This window comes from Gasterosteus aculeatus, chromosome 1 (assembly GCF_964276395.1).
Source record: "Gasterosteus aculeatus chromosome 1, fGasAcu3.hap1.1, whole genome shotgun sequence".
NCBI lineage: Eukaryota > Metazoa > Chordata > Actinopteri > Perciformes > Gasterosteidae > Gasterosteus > Gasterosteus aculeatus.
The window spans coordinates 3,033,463-3,051,249 of record NC_135688.1 but is presented as its reverse complement, the minus strand read 5'-3'; the positions used below and the strand labels follow the sequence as shown (position 1 = coordinate 3,051,249).

General features: G+C 48.0%; 3 protein-coding genes and 1 long non-coding RNA gene across 6 annotated transcripts; 3 read left to right on the top strand and 1 right to left on the bottom strand.

Moving 5' to 3' along the window:
* Positions 1 to 2,366: 2,366 nt before the first annotated feature.
* On the top strand, positions 2,367 to 5,443 carry LOC120827791 (apolipoprotein A-I). 2 transcript variants are annotated; one of them, XM_040190900.2, is made up of 5 exons: positions 2,367 to 2,841; positions 3,254 to 3,448; positions 3,974 to 4,025; positions 4,139 to 4,283; positions 4,420 to 5,443. In XM_040190900.2, the coding sequence occupies exons 3-5, from the start codon at positions 3,983 to 3,985 to the stop codon at positions 5,021 to 5,023; spliced, it is 792 nt and encodes a 263-aa protein (XP_040046834.1). In that variant the 5' UTR covers positions 2,367 to 2,841; positions 3,254 to 3,448; positions 3,974 to 3,982; the 3' UTR covers positions 5,024 to 5,443. The 2 variants fall into 2 exon arrangements, with proteins under 2 accessions (XP_040046834.1, XP_077963637.1); XM_078107511.1 differs by having other exon boundaries at positions 2,587 to 2,841; positions 3,251 to 3,448.
* Positions 5,444 to 6,725: 1,282 nt separating this feature from the next.
* Positions 6,726 to 8,871, top strand: LOC120827798 (T-box transcription factor TBX1-B). Its single transcript, XM_078107505.1, has 8 exons — positions 6,726 to 6,849; positions 6,950 to 7,124; positions 7,208 to 7,309; positions 7,458 to 7,629; positions 7,717 to 7,872; positions 7,965 to 8,032; positions 8,321 to 8,433; positions 8,533 to 8,871. Exons 1-8 carry the CDS (start codon positions 6,843 to 6,845, stop codon positions 8,733 to 8,735), a joined length of 996 nt encoding a protein of 331 aa, XP_077963631.1. The 5' UTR covers positions 6,726 to 6,842; the 3' UTR covers positions 8,736 to 8,871.
* LOC144411353 (uncharacterized) lies at positions 7,383 to 10,296 on the bottom strand. The gene is made up of 3 exons (XR_013468502.1): positions 9,483 to 10,296; positions 8,609 to 8,691; positions 7,383 to 7,611 (listed from the first exon to the last, which is right to left on the bottom strand). It is a non-coding gene; the product is annotated as an uncharacterized LOC144411353 (long non-coding RNA).
* Positions 9,559 to 17,392, top strand: bace1 (beta-secretase 1). Of its 2 annotated transcripts, none has more exons than XM_040190890.2 (9): positions 9,559 to 10,431; positions 12,932 to 13,020; positions 13,203 to 13,419; positions 13,881 to 14,018; positions 14,120 to 14,254; positions 14,347 to 14,448; positions 14,536 to 14,685; positions 15,753 to 15,924; positions 16,047 to 17,392. In XM_040190890.2, the coding sequence occupies exons 1-9, from the start codon at positions 10,111 to 10,113 to the stop codon at positions 16,283 to 16,285; spliced, it is 1,563 nt and encodes a 520-aa protein (XP_040046824.2). In that variant the 5' UTR covers positions 9,559 to 10,110; the 3' UTR covers positions 16,286 to 17,392. The 2 variants fall into 2 exon arrangements, with proteins under 2 accessions (XP_040046824.2, XP_077963629.1); XM_078107503.1 differs by having other exon boundaries at positions 10,076 to 10,431; positions 13,209 to 13,419.
* The last annotated feature ends 395 nt before the right edge of the window (positions 17,393 to 17,787 follow it).

The following is a 17,787-nucleotide window of genomic DNA, read 5'->3' as shown; positions in this document are numbered from 1 at the left end:
GTGAATGGCCTCTGAATCTTGGGCAATGGTCGCTTTAGCATTACAAACAGGCCTTGAAACATTACACCTACGCACCCAACGACGTATTCCACAATCCTAATGTTAGATTGCAGTGTGCATTTGATTCTCTTAAATCTCTTAAATTGAAATGAAATGTCATTTGAAGTTAGGAGAAGCAAAGCGTCCATTCTGATCTTTATTAAGCCACAGATTTTAAAAACGTCAAACCAATATATTCAGAATTTTCATTGCAAAAGTAAATGCAAAAGGAATTTACCAGTTCAGTCCTAATCTGCGTACTTTTATCATTTAAAGCAATCAGATAAATATAGTGAAGTAAAAAGTACACACTTTATCAAAGGAATCGTGCACTTAGGGTGCAGAATCAGGCAAAGTTCCAGTCTATGAAAGACCACCATTACTCACAAAATGCTATCTGTAGTAAAGAATTACATCTTTGGCCATGTAAAGACGTTGCGTTTGCATCATCAGGTGCAGCGCTTCAACTCAGCACGTGTTCCAATTATCCAGACGGGCTTAACTGTGCACTTCAATAAGATAACTGCATTATCTTTGGAACGGTCTTAAGAGCATAAAAGGGCTACAGAGGCTCATAAAAGGAGAAGATAATGTTCCCTATCGCCGGTGGTGTGTCCTCATTATTTTCCGACTGCCTGAGTCTCTGTTAGAATGTGTTTGAGACTTATTCAACGATATCCCTCGGCGACCGTATGTCTCCTTAACTCCGCTCCTCTGAGGATTTAGGTTATCTGAGTTCAGGGATGCTTTTTCTTGCTCGACAAGCTGTGCAACCCACAGGGCGATGCAACCTACAGTGACTCCCTGCGACCCGGGCGACGGTCCAAATATCTGTATTAAAGCAGAAGCGACCTCAACAGATGTGACATTGCAAAACCACTTCGGTACACAGCTCAGGAGACGCGGTCATTACGCCGAAAACGAGAGCGAGCTCCAAACTGTTGCTCACAGCTGAGAAAACCTCCCCTGCTGGTTTGAGAACAGTGCTCCATCACCGAGGCAGCTGGAACAATGACGTGACCTTTGAACCTCAGCTAGGGCCTGATCAAATGGGGGATTTTTTCTGATTAAATATTTATCAGCTTCGGGCAATTACTGCACATCTATCCGGCTGTTTGATGGTCACCTTAAAACCGGTTGTTCAATCATCAACCAAGACAATTTATTTATTCTAACGCATGTATTGGGTTAGAAATCCGTCGGCTTTATGTAGCGGTTGACATTAAGATCCTTTGTGATTTCTTCCCAAAGAGATTTCCCTTAAACCCTTAAATTTTTTCTAAATGTTCTCGTCGCTCCACGTTACATCAGCTGCCTTGAGTATCAGGAAACATGCAACCTTAGCAATGATCTTGCCAGCGAGGTGTTCTGAGTTTATATTGATCACAATTACGTAAGCGGTAATCTATATAGATCACCCCCCCCGTGTGGATGCGGAGTCGAGGTGGTGCAACGAAAGCAGTCTCAAAGGTTGCTGTTCCAGATAAGAGAAATTCTTCTGTTTGTCTCCTGGTCAGCAGCTCTGAGCTCAGAGCGGCGCCGTGTGCGCCACCCTTGTTGTTGATCATTACTTTCATTGGATATTAATTATTTTTCAACCGTCAGTTTCCCCTCACTCTGAGACCAATGGCTCTAAGCCATGCGGGGCCTTGCTGTCTCATCTAGGTGTCTGCTGCGTTTGCTATTGATGTGAGACAAATGGCCAGAGCTGATAACGTGGGTTTGAACCCGGCATGCAGTGATGTGGCCGCTGCAGGCCGCGGCCTTATTGCCCCTCCACGTCAAATTATCCGTAAAAGTGAATGAGTTTGTAGTCATGGGGCGAGGGTCGAGACAGACGCGATGGTGTCAAATGATTAATAACAAAGGGAAGTGGAGGTAAGGAAAGACAAAGAAGGGACAAATGGGATTTGGATTTCAAAGAGACGTTGCTGCAGTTTTTTTTGTCTTTTATTGCTTTTAATTCCCTTTGGTGAACTGAGAGTTGCATTTTTATCCTTTTAGTCTCATTTCTCTTGAACACCTAATATTTAATGTATATGACGCTTGCCAGTCTCCTGGCCAGTTGATTGCCATTGACCACTGATGACAATGATTAACTTTGCACCTAATAACCCTGCACTATCAGACTAGAACATTATTTACAGCACATTACTGTACAGCTGTGTCTGAAAATGTCCTCCGTTACTCTCTGTAAACTATTAAGCAATTGAACCCACTTTGTATCTGTTTTTGTTCTAATAAAAAATATATATATATATTTCACTATGTGGACATCTGAAGAGAAAAGGGAAGAAACCTTTTGAGGGTAGAGATTGTGCGATAGAAGACATTAAAGTACCTTTGATGATTTACTAATATATGTGTATAATTAGAGATCCCTTTGAATACCATGATCATTCCTGTTTCTCAAATTACACAAAGCCATGATGACAAAGTCCACTGGTGATAGGACAACAAACAACAGCATGGCACACACACACAGCTCTTTGACCTATTAATCATCACACACACGCGCAAACACACACACACAGACACACACACCGGCCACAAACTTTGTTATCCGTAAATTGAGATATTTGCCTTGTTCTTGGTTGTTTACTGCCTTCTTGCGTGGTTCTGTGTGGGTCTGCGGTTATTTTGATGGCGACAAGTTACCGTCCTGCTGGCTCACGTCTGTTGCTCTTGGCAGCACAGCGATCGGCAATAGCGTGGCTTTACTCTCATTAACACGCTCTTGTGACAAATGGTATGCAAGAAAACCAGTTGGAGAGAGCCTCACCCCGAGCCGTTGTTTCAAGCGTATGTATCAAAAATGTGGAAATTAAACAGGATCCAGTACAAACACCTGAGGGACACCTTTACCTGACCTACAGAGGGACGTGAACCCGTAGCTTATTCACATGTTTTTATTTCCAGATTTTCTCCCGTCTCCGCTCTCGCATCTCTCTACTCAATTTATTTTCACCACTTCACATTTGCAGTGTATTCACACTCCCTTCCAGGTTAAACCGTTTCCGTCTTCTCATATTTCGTTAAAGCTATCACCATTAAATACCTGCCACTCAGAAACAATGAGGGGAATTTAAGAGGACGGTTAAGCTCCTTTGTCAACACATGCCGGGTTGAAGTTACCGAGCATTTATGGCGCTGATATTGTAAAGCAAATCTATGACTGTGTCCGCGTGTGTGCTGAGTGATGTCCTCCCAGCAGGTGACCATTGAACTCTCAGCACAGTCCCCCTGCTGAGGGAGCCGGTAGGGGGGTGAGGTCCACCTCCACGGAGACACACAAGCCACACACCTCTACTCGCACCCCTCCTCCCCACACGGAGTCATCGCTCACCCAGGAACTATAAAAAGTCTGGCTCTTGTTGAAGTTTTTCAGTCTCATCACGAACTCTACCAGGTAAGACAAGAAACAGCCTTACAGCCTTATTTTCTCATGCATGAGTTGGTGTCAAAAACTAGATTTATCTGTCAGGAAGATGCATTTTGACTTTGCGTTTAACTATCGACGGTTTGGCTTGTTTTATATTATGACTTGACATACGAGTCTCGGTATCAGGATTGTCTCTGAGCTCAGGGAGACGACTGTGTTTCACTGCTGAGCACCAGTAGAAGTCCAGAGCTAATCCGCTTGAGTTGCCTCTCTGCATTTGTTTCCGTCTCTAATCCACGCGGATTGCAGGCTACTCTAATCAGCCGCCATATGTTTACCCTCAACTCATGACCCATTCAGGGATGAGTGAGTGGCTTTAACAGCGAGTTTAACTTGTGTGTACTTCTAAGCCTGCTCATCTAGTCTTAACGTTGCTTCAAGGGACTCACTAAACTCGTGGTCTCAAATTTAGGATTTCTTAGTGCGATTTGAACCTTTTTTTAGCGTTTCATTAAAATCCCTTCAACTGAAAAGCCTGTTTTTCTACTCCAGACCATCATCATGAAATTTGTGGCCCTCGCTCTCGCCCTTCTCCTGGCTGTCGGTGAGTACTGAACGCGCTGCTTCTCCCGCAGCCTGAATGCAGAGCTTTACTTCCTAGAATATCAACATCTTTTCTATCTCCCATTTGAAATAATCCCTCCGTCTCTCCCTCAGGCTCTCATGCCGCTTCGCTGCAGGCTGATGCACCATCCCAGCTGGACCATGTCCGGGCTGCCATGGATGTCTACCTTACTCAGGTGAAGGAAAGTGCCAAGAAAGCCCTGGACCACCTCGATGACGCCGAGTACAAGGACCTCAAGTAAGTGCTGCGTCCTTCTCCACAGTCGCGCTCACTTTTTGGAATCCACACTTGCTCTGTTAAGGCTCCAACCATTTTTAACTCAAGAATACCGTAACATAACGTGTGCTAAATCCTGTCCACCCCCCCCCCTCAGGGACCGTCTGTCTCAGCGCATCGAGGACATGCACGTCCAGGTCAAGGCTCTGCAGGGTTCCGTTTCCCCCATCACCGACAGCGTCGTCAGCACCATCGCCGACGCCACCTCCGACTTCCGCGCCTCCGTCATGGCCGACATCGAAGCCCTGAAAGCCGACCTTGCACCCAAGCGCGCCGCGCTGAAGGAGGTCATCGACAGGCACGTCGACCAGTACCGCACCATCCTCGAGCCCATCATCAGCGAGTACTCCGCCAAGCACTCGGCAGATATGGAAGCCCTGAGGGGCAAGATGCAGCCCATTGTGGCGGATCTGCAAAACAAGGTGTCGGTTAATGTGGAGGAGACCAAGGCCGCCCTGATCCCCATCGTGGAGGCTGTGCGCACCAAGCTGTCTGAGCGTCTGGAGCAGCTGAAGACGATGGTCGGCCCTTACGTCGAGGAATACAAGGACCAGATGAGGAGCGCCTACCAGCAGGCACAGGGCGTCAAGGCCGAAGACCTCGCCGCCCTGAGGGAGAAGATCGCGCCCTTGGCCGAAGACATCAAGGTCAAGATGCAAGCCATCTTCGGCCTCATCACCGAATCCATCCAACACAGCTAAATACTCCCCAGTTCCTGTAACTAACCTCACCTACTTTCCAGTCCTAGACCCAGTCCACCATTCTCTCCATTCCTTCTTTCCTCGTAATGCGCAGCCATACCATCTCCCGGAACGAAGCCGGTGCCTAACTTGCTGTACTTGTTTGGAACACAATGGCGGGACTCTTGCTCTATCCCCGTCTCTCCGATGCGAACGCCTTTTTTGTTGCGCACACGCTTGAGCACATGCAAGCAGCAGACACACACGAACTCAGCGCACACACGCTCTACTCTTCGCATCACACGGCCAACTGCTTACGTTTTGTGTAGGATTTGTATGTGAATATCCACAAGTGCCTGAAACTCTGTGTAATGATGCTTGTCTGATGAAAACTGTGCTTTGACAAAATACAGCTGAATAAACAAAAGACTTGTTTAACTACCTCGCTCTCCGACTCCATCTCTGACATGATTTGCTTGTAATGAAGCAAAATACCGACACACTGCAATTCACCGACGGCAGAATAAACCTATGAAAATACATAATGCAGTCTGATAACAGAAATGCAACAGCACACCTTTGGCTTCATTGAAGAGCTTTTGACCTCTAGGGTCATATCACACAGAAAACATCCAGAAGGGTCATGATTGATCACAAGGAAAAATACCAATATCAATACAATCAGTTGTACTTAGGAGAGACACCCAATGACACGTGAGATATTTCCGCCCGCGGGCCTGAAAGCTGTGATTAATGAGCCGATCGCCTCAACGCGAATTGGCCGATCGGCGAGCTTAAGTCGCGCCGTGCTTTATTAGGGGGAAGCCCGCTTTCCTGCTTTGGATCCCTCAGGCTGGAACCCTTCAACGCCGTCCCATCATAGACCCCCATGAGGCGACACACGTCACAACCACGGGGCCAAACACTTGCAACAACTCTTGCAACACTTCTACTCAGATAACTTTCATTGAGCTCGTATGAGAGAAGGAGCACAGACGGGGTGGAGTGGGGGGAGCAGCAGGGCCGCATCGGGCAGGCATCTCGGGATATGCAGCAAATTCCAGCAGTATCTTAAAATCATCAGCCTGTTTTGCCGCCTACACGGGAGAATGACCCACTTAAAAAGCACTAACGACACTGACAGCAAGGACAACAACTCTTTATCAGCGGCACCGTCGCGCGTTTTAAGAGTGTGCTGGAATGTTGCAATTAACCTAAGAGGAATAACTGACTCCAATTACAACGGTGTTGAAATTCTGCTCCGAGAAAGTATGCAATGAATAATAAAAGCGGTCTGTTGCCGTCTTCGTCTGTCCACACTCAGTAACACCGGGCTGACTAGGGTGTTATTAACGTCCTACGGGTCGGTCAAGAAGGGCTTCAGGCCATATGAAACAATGGGAAATGCAAGGAGGGATGTGTAGATGTCCCAAAAAGGATTTGTGTGTGTGCGTGTCCGTGCACGTTTTTGTCTTCACAAATCTCGGGGGCCACATGCGTGCATGCGCGTGCAGCTGTGATGTATTGTAATGGATGAGGCAGCCATCGGGTCCCCAGTGAGACTCGCGTGGTTTATAAAAACCAGCGTGCTCCCGGAGACAAACGGCCACAGCACTCGGACGCACGTCTACCTCAGCGCCCCGGCAACGGACCGGGACGAGGACGGTTTGTGCCTCCAGTTCTCTGTTCTGTAGCCATCGTTTCGGGTCGGTTCCCTGCTGCTGTCGGGGTGACGCAGGCGGTGCCCTGTCAGAAGGACAACAGTGAATAAAAAATATCAAAGGAAGCGACAAAACTGCAAAATCTGTTAGTTGTGTTATTCATCTTGTAAACCTGAGTCATGGATGGTAAGTGTTTTATGATCACAAGCAGCTGAGCTCAATAGAGGAAATATAAATTGATGACAACGCGGACAAAGCCTTCACGGCTCCTCTCCCCTCGCCGCAGGTCCTCATCAGTCTCGGAGCTCCGAACTGTCTCTGCCCTGCTGTGCAGACGGCGGGTCTCTGTCCGGTGCCAAGGCCCCCCAAGTCAGCGGGGTCAGAGTTCAGCTGGAGATGCATGCCCTCTGGCGGCAGTTTGACCAGCTGGGCACGGAGATGATCGTCACCAAAGCCGGAAGGTGCCGATAGCGTCTCGTCACCGTGCCCTTTTCTTCCCGCGTGTCTCGCTAAATGATCTTTTTTCATGTTCGGAAAACCACAGGAGAATGTTTCCAACCTTCCAGGTGCAAATCTCCGGGATGGATCCCGCAGCCGAATACGTCCTGCTCATGGACTTTCTCATCGTTGACGACAAACGATACAGGTCCGTGCGGTCTGCGGTGCTCTGTGTTAACCCGAGATTCTGCAACACGTAGTTTACTGTTTAAGCTCATGTATGACGAGTGTCTGGTATCGTTTTATTCAGCTGCTCCTTGGTCACTTTGATCTTCACTATTTTGCGCGTGTGTCAGATATGCCTTCCACAGCTCGTCCTGGTTGGTGACGGGCCGAGCCGACGTCGTGGCCCCGAGCAGGATGCATTTCCACCCAGACTCCCCCGCCTGCGGAGCCCAGTGGATGAAGCAGACCGTCTCCTTCGACACTTTAAAGCTCACCAACAACCTGCTGGATGACAACGGACATGTCAGTGATGGCCTCCGTCGCCACCCTTTCACTTCTGAGGACATTCCTTTGATACAAATGTCTGTGCTTTGACCTCCTGTTGTGCAGATGATATTGAACTCCATGCATCGGTATCAGCCGCGCTTCCACGTTGTGTACGTGGATCCGACTCCCGACAGCCACGCGAACGCACACAGGAACTTCTGCTCCTTTTCCTTCCCCGAGACGCGCTTCATGGCCGTCACTGCCTATCAGAACCACCGGGTATGTGGATCAGTACGCTTCTGTGTGTTATTTATTGGGAACGGGTAAAGAATTAGGGAGTCATTTCTGTGATTTTTAACCTCATCTCACAGATCACCCAGCTAAAAATTGCTAGCAACCCGTTTGCCAAAGGGTTCCGGACGACGGACCCCCAGGACCGGTGAGTGTCATCCAGTCATGTCTGAACCCAGGACGCCTGATTAACAAAATCCTGTGGAACACTATCTGTAGTAAAGGCCAGGCGACAAGATCATATCTTTGTTGCTTTAATCAGCTGGTACATTGCGATAAGGCGGCCGTCTCCATGATAGATGATCTTTGACCTTTGTATTTGCAGCAGGTACGTTGTTGGCCATAGGTTGAAACTGTGAGGACATGATTATTGTGATATTTGTATACATGTAAATATGTGACGGTTTACAGTATCTGTGTGTGTGTGTGTGTGTAGAGTGGGTTACTCGGGGGCCCTGCCAGTGTGTTGTCCACCAGACGGTGGAGCTGAGCTGCTCTCCACCAAACCTGTAGATCAGAGAGAGAGCTGGGGACCGAAGCCTTCGACCGGTGGGTATTTCTCACTCGCCGACACAGATTTGTTTACATTTATAAGGTGTAAAGAAAACGTTTGCTGTGATCAGTGATTACACGCTCTTGCGCTCTCAGGGCAGGAGGAGCCAGCTCTGTTTCTGGTGGAACGGTGTGGACTGCTGCACCACGGTAACGAGTCTGTGGGACTCACCATGGAGGGGAACGATGCGGACGGCGTGCTGGCACCTGCTTCCTTCCTCGCTGTTCCTTCCTACTGGGACTGTCCAGGATCACCTGAGGGGAGAGGCACTCTGTCGATAGGAGAAAGAACTAACTGAATTTTGGATTGTATTTGAACTGCTGCAGTCCAACTTCATCGTTTGTTTCATAATAAATGTATATGATGTGTGGTCTCCCTCGGAAAGTAAATGTATACGGATACTATGCATTGTTCTGGTGTTCCATGAGAATGTTGTGGGCCATTTAACAATATAATAGATTACACCAGATGCTACCGACATCACATATAATAAGATCTCTACAGCGTCATGGTTAAGTATTCTGATTATAGCAACAATACAGCGACGCCCCAAACTCAGCTGAGAACAACAAACCAAAAGTTTAAAAACTCAGTCATTTCTTGTTATAATACGTGTGCAAGGTGCATGCGTTGGTCATCTGAGATAATAAAAATCCCTTTTTGAAAAATGTTCGGGTTGCAAGTGTTTGGTCACGTGACTGTTTCTAAATTTTTAGAAAATAGAAAATGTGTGAAGTAGGTAGCTGGGCTTCAAATGCACATGTTGCATGCAATCTGCATAGCGATCATCGTGGAAACACCATTACCCAGAATGCTCTAGTTCATGGTGTGCATGAACGAGACCACTAAAAATGAAATAAAGAGAACAATGAAAATAAAGCAACCAGAGAGGAATAATTGGTCTGGTACAAGCCGCTTTGATATGAATGAAATCTTATTTCAAATTGGAATTTCAAAAGAAGAAAATATATTTGCCCAACAGAGCACATCTCACAGGTTCATTAGAGTGGTTCTCTCGCCACCGTCTTATTTTGAAAACGCTCACCGGAAGTCACGCTGCTCAACTTGTTCAACTTGACGGCAGCGACGCCCGCTGCTGCTCCCGGCGGCTCTGAAAGGATGCAGCGGGGTGGATGGAGGAGGAGGCGGAGGAGGTGAAAGACTGCACGGCGGAGAACTGAATGAACGGTCCGGGGAAGGATGCGGATTACGGCGGCTCGCCGGTCAGCCTGCCCTCCCGACGGAGGCTTCGGTCGTTAAAACGTGAGGGTGCGCGGGGGGAAGACGACACGGGTCCGGCGGGTTTTGTGCCCGCGAGCGCGTCGCGACGATTCAAACCGTTACCTCGAAATTACCCGTGACCCCGATGGAGCGCTGCCCGGCGACACTCACAGCCATTTGTGTTTTGCCTACATGGCACTTTGTCGCGCTCTAAAAACGGGTTTATTTTTATTTTATTTAATAAGATAAGACACAGTGACCTCTTATTTTGCGGCGCACCTGCCATCATGTTTTTTGCCGTTAGCTCAGCATCATCGCCGCCGGATCTCCTGCCCTGCGTCCTGGATGTCACACTGACCGGGGCGTCGTGAGGTAAAAAAAAACAAACAAAAAACAGTTACCGACAAAAACCCACAACCCCCCCCCACCCCCCCCTCTCGCCGAGCTTCAGCATGGCGGCGTCGACCTTCCAGGTGACGTGTCTGCTGCTGTGTACTTCGGCGTGTCTGCTCGGTGGCGGTCGATCCGCACCGGACGCCTCGGGCCTGCCTCTGGCCATCCGCGTGCCACTGCGGCAAGGCGCGCGGCCCTCGCCGCCCTCGCCGCCGCCGCCGCCGCCGCTGCAGCCCGCTGCCGCCCCCGCGGCCGCGTCGCGCAGGCGGAGAGGGGCGGCAGCGCGCAGCGTCAGCTTCGTGGACATGGTGGACAACCTGCGTGGGAAGTCCGGCCAGGGCTACTACGTGGAGATGGCCGTGGGCTCTCCTCCGCAGAAGGTAACGGCTTCCTTTGACGTCACGCGGCGCGGTCACGGCTGGGTGTTGTCAAAGGACTCTTTAATACAAAACAAATCATCTTTATAGGATGACACGCAGGTTATTTAATTACCATGTCTCGGTTCCCTTTCAGTTGAATTTAGTTTCTGCTTGATTGACAGGAATGTTGCATTGAATACCAGCAGCTACACTTCAAAGTAACAGTTAAATAGTGCCGTTTGTTGACTTAACGAAAAGGCCTATATTTAAATTTCACACTTCATCTTGTTTTTTCCCCTCATTCTTGCATGCCGATGTGTGTCTGTGTATTTATCTCTCACTCTGTTTTAACGCTATTGAAGTAACAATATGTACATTTAACTCATTTCAGGGCACCACACACACACACACACTACATCATGGTACAGTCTACTCAACACAACTTGACATCACACTGACATGTCGTTTACCAATGTACAAATGTCCTCACACTTACTTACAGTATTAGATGTCTCTAATTAAATGTGGAATGCAAAATGAAAGTAAGTTGACAGTACTTAAAATACACGGTCCAAAACTGTCGATGTCCTTGCACTAGACTAGCGTTGTTTCCACGGACTAATGGGCCTGTGTGTGTGTGTTTAAAGTGAGAGACAGGCTTCAATGGTACACACAGATAATGGAACCGTTAATTCTGCAGAGGGAGGAGAGCCAGCCGGGTGCAGCTGCGGCGTACGGGCTGACACACACGCAGGGCGACGGGGCAGTGGGAGGGAGAGAACGTGAGAATATATAGAAAAAAGATTTAATGTCAAATAAAAATGTATGACAATCACTGCAATGTTCAGCTCCATCGTCTTTGACCCTAACAAAGAATTTAATTAGAAGAATCCTTTAACAGCACCATGAATGAGATGGTCACTGACCTCAATTCAGGATGTCCATCTCCACAACAACACACTTTTATTACCAGACCCTGCATGAGCTCTGAGATATCTTAAATGAAGAGCTCTGAATGCATTTAATGCTTTTAACGCGCCACCATCTCGATAAATGCTCAGTTGTTATTGGTCATGAACAATTCCATCATAACCGCAGAAGTGATATAAGGCCTTGTATTAAACATTGGGTTGTGGAAATGACCATTAGGGCGTTTACAGTAACTGTCAACGGTAGCATGTTTCCTGGTAACCACGAGATGATTTGTCCTCTGTAGTGGAGGGGGGGGGGGTACAATGGCTGGAACAGACAGACAGGGAGACTGCCGGAGAGGACAGGAGGACACAATGGACAGAGAGCGAGCAGGGAGGGGCGCAAAGTCTGCGCGTATGTGTGCGTGCACAAAAGGAAACAGGTCCACGCTGAGCGTGCGCGGCGTTACAGTGACGCGTTTGCAGCATATGCAGGCGTGTGCGTGTCATTCATTCGGATGCATGCGTGCGTCAGAGCCAGCATGTATATTGTGGGCGCCCGGCCTGACGAGGGTGAACAGTGGCTGTCCAAACTGGAAAAAGAGCAGTCGGAACCTAGAGAAGTTTATTTGTTATAAACCGAGGGGGTGGGACTGTAACTCAAAAGTTTCACCGGGGTGGCCGTGGGCATCCGGGGGCTCTGCCGGACTCTTGCTGGGGCGAGAGAGAGACAGTTAACCCTCTTCAGTGGTACGGGGGCAGGCCGCGGGCCTCTTACCCTACGGCTGGATTCCACAGCATCTGGTGCTCGCTCCTCTGCTCAGAATCGCCTTCCCTCTCTTTGTTTTCTGCTTATACATTTTTCATATATATATATATATATATATATATATTTATTCGGGGCTTACAGGAACAGCATCGAGACAGAAGCACTTTCTCTGCCGTGTCTGCTCCTCTGTTTCCTGTCACTCATATTCATATACAATTCTCTTTGATTCATTGTACAATAAGTCAGTAAAACATAAATGTACACATAAACTTGAACTATATGCCTGTGACATGTGCCACACAGTAGCACACAGTACTTTATAGAAGTATACAATGTATAATAATAGAATATGTGTAATGCTGGGAGGTGTTTTTCTGTCTGTGCTCCATTCACACATTCAATCACTGTTTTGGGCTGATTGGGCAAAATGTGACACTCTCACAGAGATGCAGACGGAAGAGAGGGAGTAGAATGGGCAACCTGAGAGGGAGGTAGGGGAGGGGTGGGAGTAGATGAGAGACGGAGGAGACGGGGAGAAGGACATCTAGGGCAAAAGGAACCAGCACGGGACACTACGAGGAAAGATGAAGCCACACAGAGAATAACTGAGAGATAAGAAATGTCTGTCAATGAAATGCCAACAGTGTTAAGAAAGTAAAAGTAAAGATAGCAGAATAGGGACATATTTAAAAAAAACAGTTACCAAGGAAGCAGGAATTAAACTTGCCCTTCAGCGATTTAAACACAATCAATTCCACAATGTAACCCGAGTGTCCGTTTCACGAACCCAGAACGGGCCAAATGCACAGAGAGTATTAACCGCATGTCTCTCCTCTGTCAGCTGAACATCCTGGTGGACACAGGAAGCAGTAACTTCGCTGTCGGGGCGGCGGCTCATCCCTTCCTGCGCCGATACTACCGGCGTTCGCTGTGAGTAGAGAGTCTCTTCATCCAGCTCATTTTGTGAGGAATGATTTATATGATTTTAAGTCTCCTGCTCTCCACAATCAACACAAAAGGACATATTGCAACGATGTGTTTGTCCATATTCAGATGTCCCCTCCCCTTTCTCCTCCACACCCTATTCCCGCTCCCTCCCCCCTTTTCCCCAGCTCCAGCTCGTACCGCGACCAGGGCAGGAGCGTGTACGTTCCCTACACTCAGGGCCGGTGGGAGGGGGAGCTGGGCACCGACCTGGTCTCCGTCCCTCATGGCCCCAACGCCTCGCTGCGCGCCAACATCGCCGCCATCACCCAGTCGGATCGCTTCTTCATCAATGGATCCAACTGGGAGGGAATCCTGGGGCTGGCCTACGCTGACATAGCCCGGGTAACAACATATGCCATTCGTGCAAGACCATATACGACCGTATCATATGTCAAATTGTGGATTAATAATAAAGCTCTAAGGAACGGAGCATAAGTATCCGCTGCTGGTGGAGATTCCTCCTTTACGAGGTTTCATCGTGCCCCATAAACAGTAGGATGTCGCACCGTGGGTTTCTACTTCACGATCTTCTTTCATTTATGCTTCATCGCGTGAGAGCAGTAAAGCAACATACGGTACAGAACCAGGCTTGTTAGAGGACACTTCTTATACTTATTTTTATCTTTTCTGAATTCCTTTAAAGATCAAACCTGGTGAAGAATAAAACATACAACAAATCCAACAAAATGTCTACTCCAGTATTTAAGCTAAAAACAGCAGCTTAGTTTGGTCTCATTCAGTCATGAAGCTATTCTCTCTCTCTCTCTCTCTCCCTCTCTCTCTCTCTCTCTCTCTCCCTCCAGCCTGACGAGAGATTGGAGCCTTTCTTTGACTCTCTGGTTCGGCAGACTCCCGTCCCCAACCTCTTCTCTCTCCAGTTGTGCGGAGCCGGCTTCACCCAAAACTATTCCCTGGGCAGCGCTACTGTCGGCGGCAGCATGGTGAGACACACACACACACACACACACACACAGAAATCATCTAATCACCTCATGTCATATTCGGAGCCGCTGCTAGATTGGAATTGTCCCGATGCTCTTAGATCATCGGAGGAGTGGACCCATCGCTGTACGTGGGCGAGCTTTGGTACACGCCCATTCGCAGGGAGTGGTACTACGAGGTCATCATCGTACGCATCGAGGTGAACGGGCAGGACCTCAACATGGACTGCAAAGAGGTGAAAGAAAGAATGATTTAATAGTAAATGGCTAAAGACGCCGGGAGCCACCTAAGTGATGTGAAGTAGAAACTGTCGGCCTGTTTGTCCAGTACAACTATGACAAGAGCATTGTGGACAGCGGCACCACCAACCTCCGGCTGCCCCGCAAGGTCTTCCAGGCCGCAGTCAAAGCCATCGAAGCAGCCTCTTCGGTAAGTCCTGTCTACTCCGTGTGTTACCCGTAAGTCCTCACTGTAATCCGCACGGAGCTTCTGTTAAGGTCACCCTTTGTTTCGCAGACCGAACAGTTCCCCTCCGGGTTCTGGCTCGGAGAGCAGCTGGTGTGTTGGCAGGCCGGCACTACACCCTGGCACATCTTCCCGGTCATCTCCCTCTACCTGATGAGTGAAAACCACAACCAGTCCTTCAGGATCTCCATCCTGCCGCAGGTATGTGGCCGCTTCAGTGTGCGAAGGGACACGACGTGCAGGTGCAACCATAGAGGACGAACCAAACAAACACCTTCGGGGCGCCGGTTTTGTTGATCACGGTTGTGCTCGGCACACAGGAGGAATCTCAGGACTTTGCAACCTCACCGCTAGATGCCGCCACACCCGACGCACCGCCTGAAACGCCGTCCAACGGATCAGAAGCCACCGTGTTTGACTTAAACTTGACCGGTTTAAATGAGATTAAAAATGATATGCGTCACGCACGGTGCCGTGTGCATCATCTGTGATTCTGTGACAGTGATTTCCCTGTTATCCTGAATAAACGGAGCTTTCATCGGCCTCCGTACGCCTACAGGATGTTCCATCCGATGATCCGTCAGTCACACAAGCTACCAGGAGGGGGAATGAAATAAAAAAAAAAGAATGAATATATTTTCCCAAAGCTTTTCATAAATCCCTGAAAAGTCATTAAAGGGCTTTCACTGAAAGCCTCCCGGAAAAGCCTTGATGGCTCAATGAAGATGATTTGACGGTGAGATTTAAATCTGCGGGAGGCCAGCGACCTCGATGCTGACAGCTGAACGAAAAGCTCGTACTTTCATCCCTTTCGGGAGCAAATCAGCAGGTTTAGATTGCACAACGATCTCGAGTATGATCTGAACTGAACTGTGAGGTTGGTGGTTTGAACCCTGGCTGCTCCATGTCCCATGTTAAAGTGTCCCTGAGCAAGACACCTGACCCCGAATTGCTCCCTGGGCAAAATGTAAAACTGTGGGTTAAAAATGCAATGTAAGTCTCTTTGGATAAAACGACATGTGATGTAATCACTGTTAATGTTAAAGATGAATTACTGCTGAGACTGATCAGCGAGCATTCTCCTAAACAATCAAAAGAAATATAACACGAATAGTGGGATTGAACAATCTATAAATTAATGATCTAATCCTGGTAAAACGTTAAGGTAATAAACCAAATAAAGGAAATATAACACAAGGTTTTTATAATTTATCAGTCTGTGTCTGACCGGCTGGCCTTGATCTTTTTGTCCTTTTCCCCTCATGCAGCAATACCTGCGGCCGGTGGAGGACGTGGCCTCGGCCCAGGAGGACTGCTACAAGTTCGCTGTGTCCCAGTCCAGCACCGGCACCGTGATGGGGGCCGTCATCATGGAGGGCTTCTACGTGGTCTTCGACCGCGAAAGGAAACGCATCGGCTTCGCCGTCAGCACCTGCCACGGTGAGGGGGGGGGTGTCCGTAAGGTTTGAGACGGGGGAACAGATGGAGGATGCTAATAGAAAGAAGTAGTGGGATCGAGTAAGTCTTCTTAAATACCCACAATCCCGCTGTGCCTTCTCTAGTGCACGACGAGTTCCGCACGGCCTCCGTGGAGGGCCCGTTCCACGGCGTGGACCTGGAGGACTGCGGCTACAACATCCCTCAGACGGACGAGTCCACCCTCATGACCATCGCCTACATCATGGCGGGAATCTGCGCTCTCTTCATGCTGCCGCTGTGTCTGATGGTGTGCCAGTGGCGCTTCGCCCGCTGCCTCCACCCACACGGGGACTTTGCCGACGACATATCGCTGCTGAAGTGAAGCGGGAGGCGAGCAGGGCGGGGATGGAACGTGGCGAAAATACATTTTTTTTTTAAAAAGAGACAAGTACGTCGCTGCAAAGCGCCAGGTGTTGACAGAGAGCTTTAAGAGGTTCGGGAATACGATATGTAGAGTATAGCAAGCGCCGGCGTACAGCGAGCAGAGCATTGGAGGATAACGAGAGCCATTCCTAACCTGAGGGACCGACGAGTGAACGCTGGCGTCGTCCCGTTCGAGCCCCCCTATGCAGATCGGGGGAGATGCCAAACAAAGCTCCTTGTTCTAAAGCGATGTGTAATTAAGACTGGAGAGGTGGATTGGATTAAAGAGAGAAATGATCATTTACCAAACCGGGAAAAGTGAAGAAAATCACGACCTGGTGCGCGTTGGTGTGATTCCCACAGACGAGTGTGTGGCTACATGTGGCCGTGAATCGATGTGCTCTCTGTTGTTTATGAGGGGGGTGAAACCGGTCGATGTGTGTGAGCATGCCTGTACGTGTGAACAGCTGTAGTGCTAAATGAGGAGTATACGGAAAGATTTAATGTGAATTGAAATTATACTACTACGAGTACTAAAAGCATCTATGAATTTAAACTATTTTGCTTTATGCCAGCAAAGAATCCTGCTACGCCAATTAAGCATTAAATCGGTTTTGCCGGGTGGAAAACTGAGACTACTGAATGCCACCAATACCAGATGTCATTTTCTCTTATTATATTGATAGCTTAAATGTATTTATTGTAAATAAAATGTGCGTGTACCAGATGTTCTATTTGCGCAGACACACACACAGACACTTACACGTTGTTGATCGTACCGCTGCGCCATTTGATGATTTGCACATGTAACAGCTCATCACATGTTAACTAACCAGGACTTAACAGGGCTTCTTCACCACATCTCTCAATGGGGACCACATATGTATGCTCGGAACAAGGAAACCAGCCCAAATATGTTATACACGTAAGAATATTATGTATGTCTGTAATGAAAAGTTTGCTTTGTCTCACAGCAAACTGTAAATGGATCAACTCAGAACCGCATATTTATCTGTCTGGTGCTGGCAGCACTGTGGAATCAATAAAGTACTTATTGTAACTGTGACACGCTGTCGCTTTTGTTTCTTCTAACAAAACGGGAACAGTGAAAAACCTATTTAGAGACTGACAACATATAAGGTCAAAAGAAAAATTAAAAAAAACTTAAAATATAATTCTTGGTAGTATTGATTCCATTGTGGAACTGTTATTACAACCAAGATCCCATGACAAAATAATATAACAGCTGTGCATAACCAAGTAAAGATTAAATATGATTGTTATTATTATATTATCTGCATTTCAATACAGTATTTGTCTGATACAGCCAATTTTTAAACTCTTAAACCAATTGATTTGGCTTTTTCCACTTTTCCATCTTCATTTACACTGAATGCCGGTTTATTGATTGTTAGTTTGTGAGATTATGTAGCTGGGATTGCGTTTGAAATGATTCAGAAT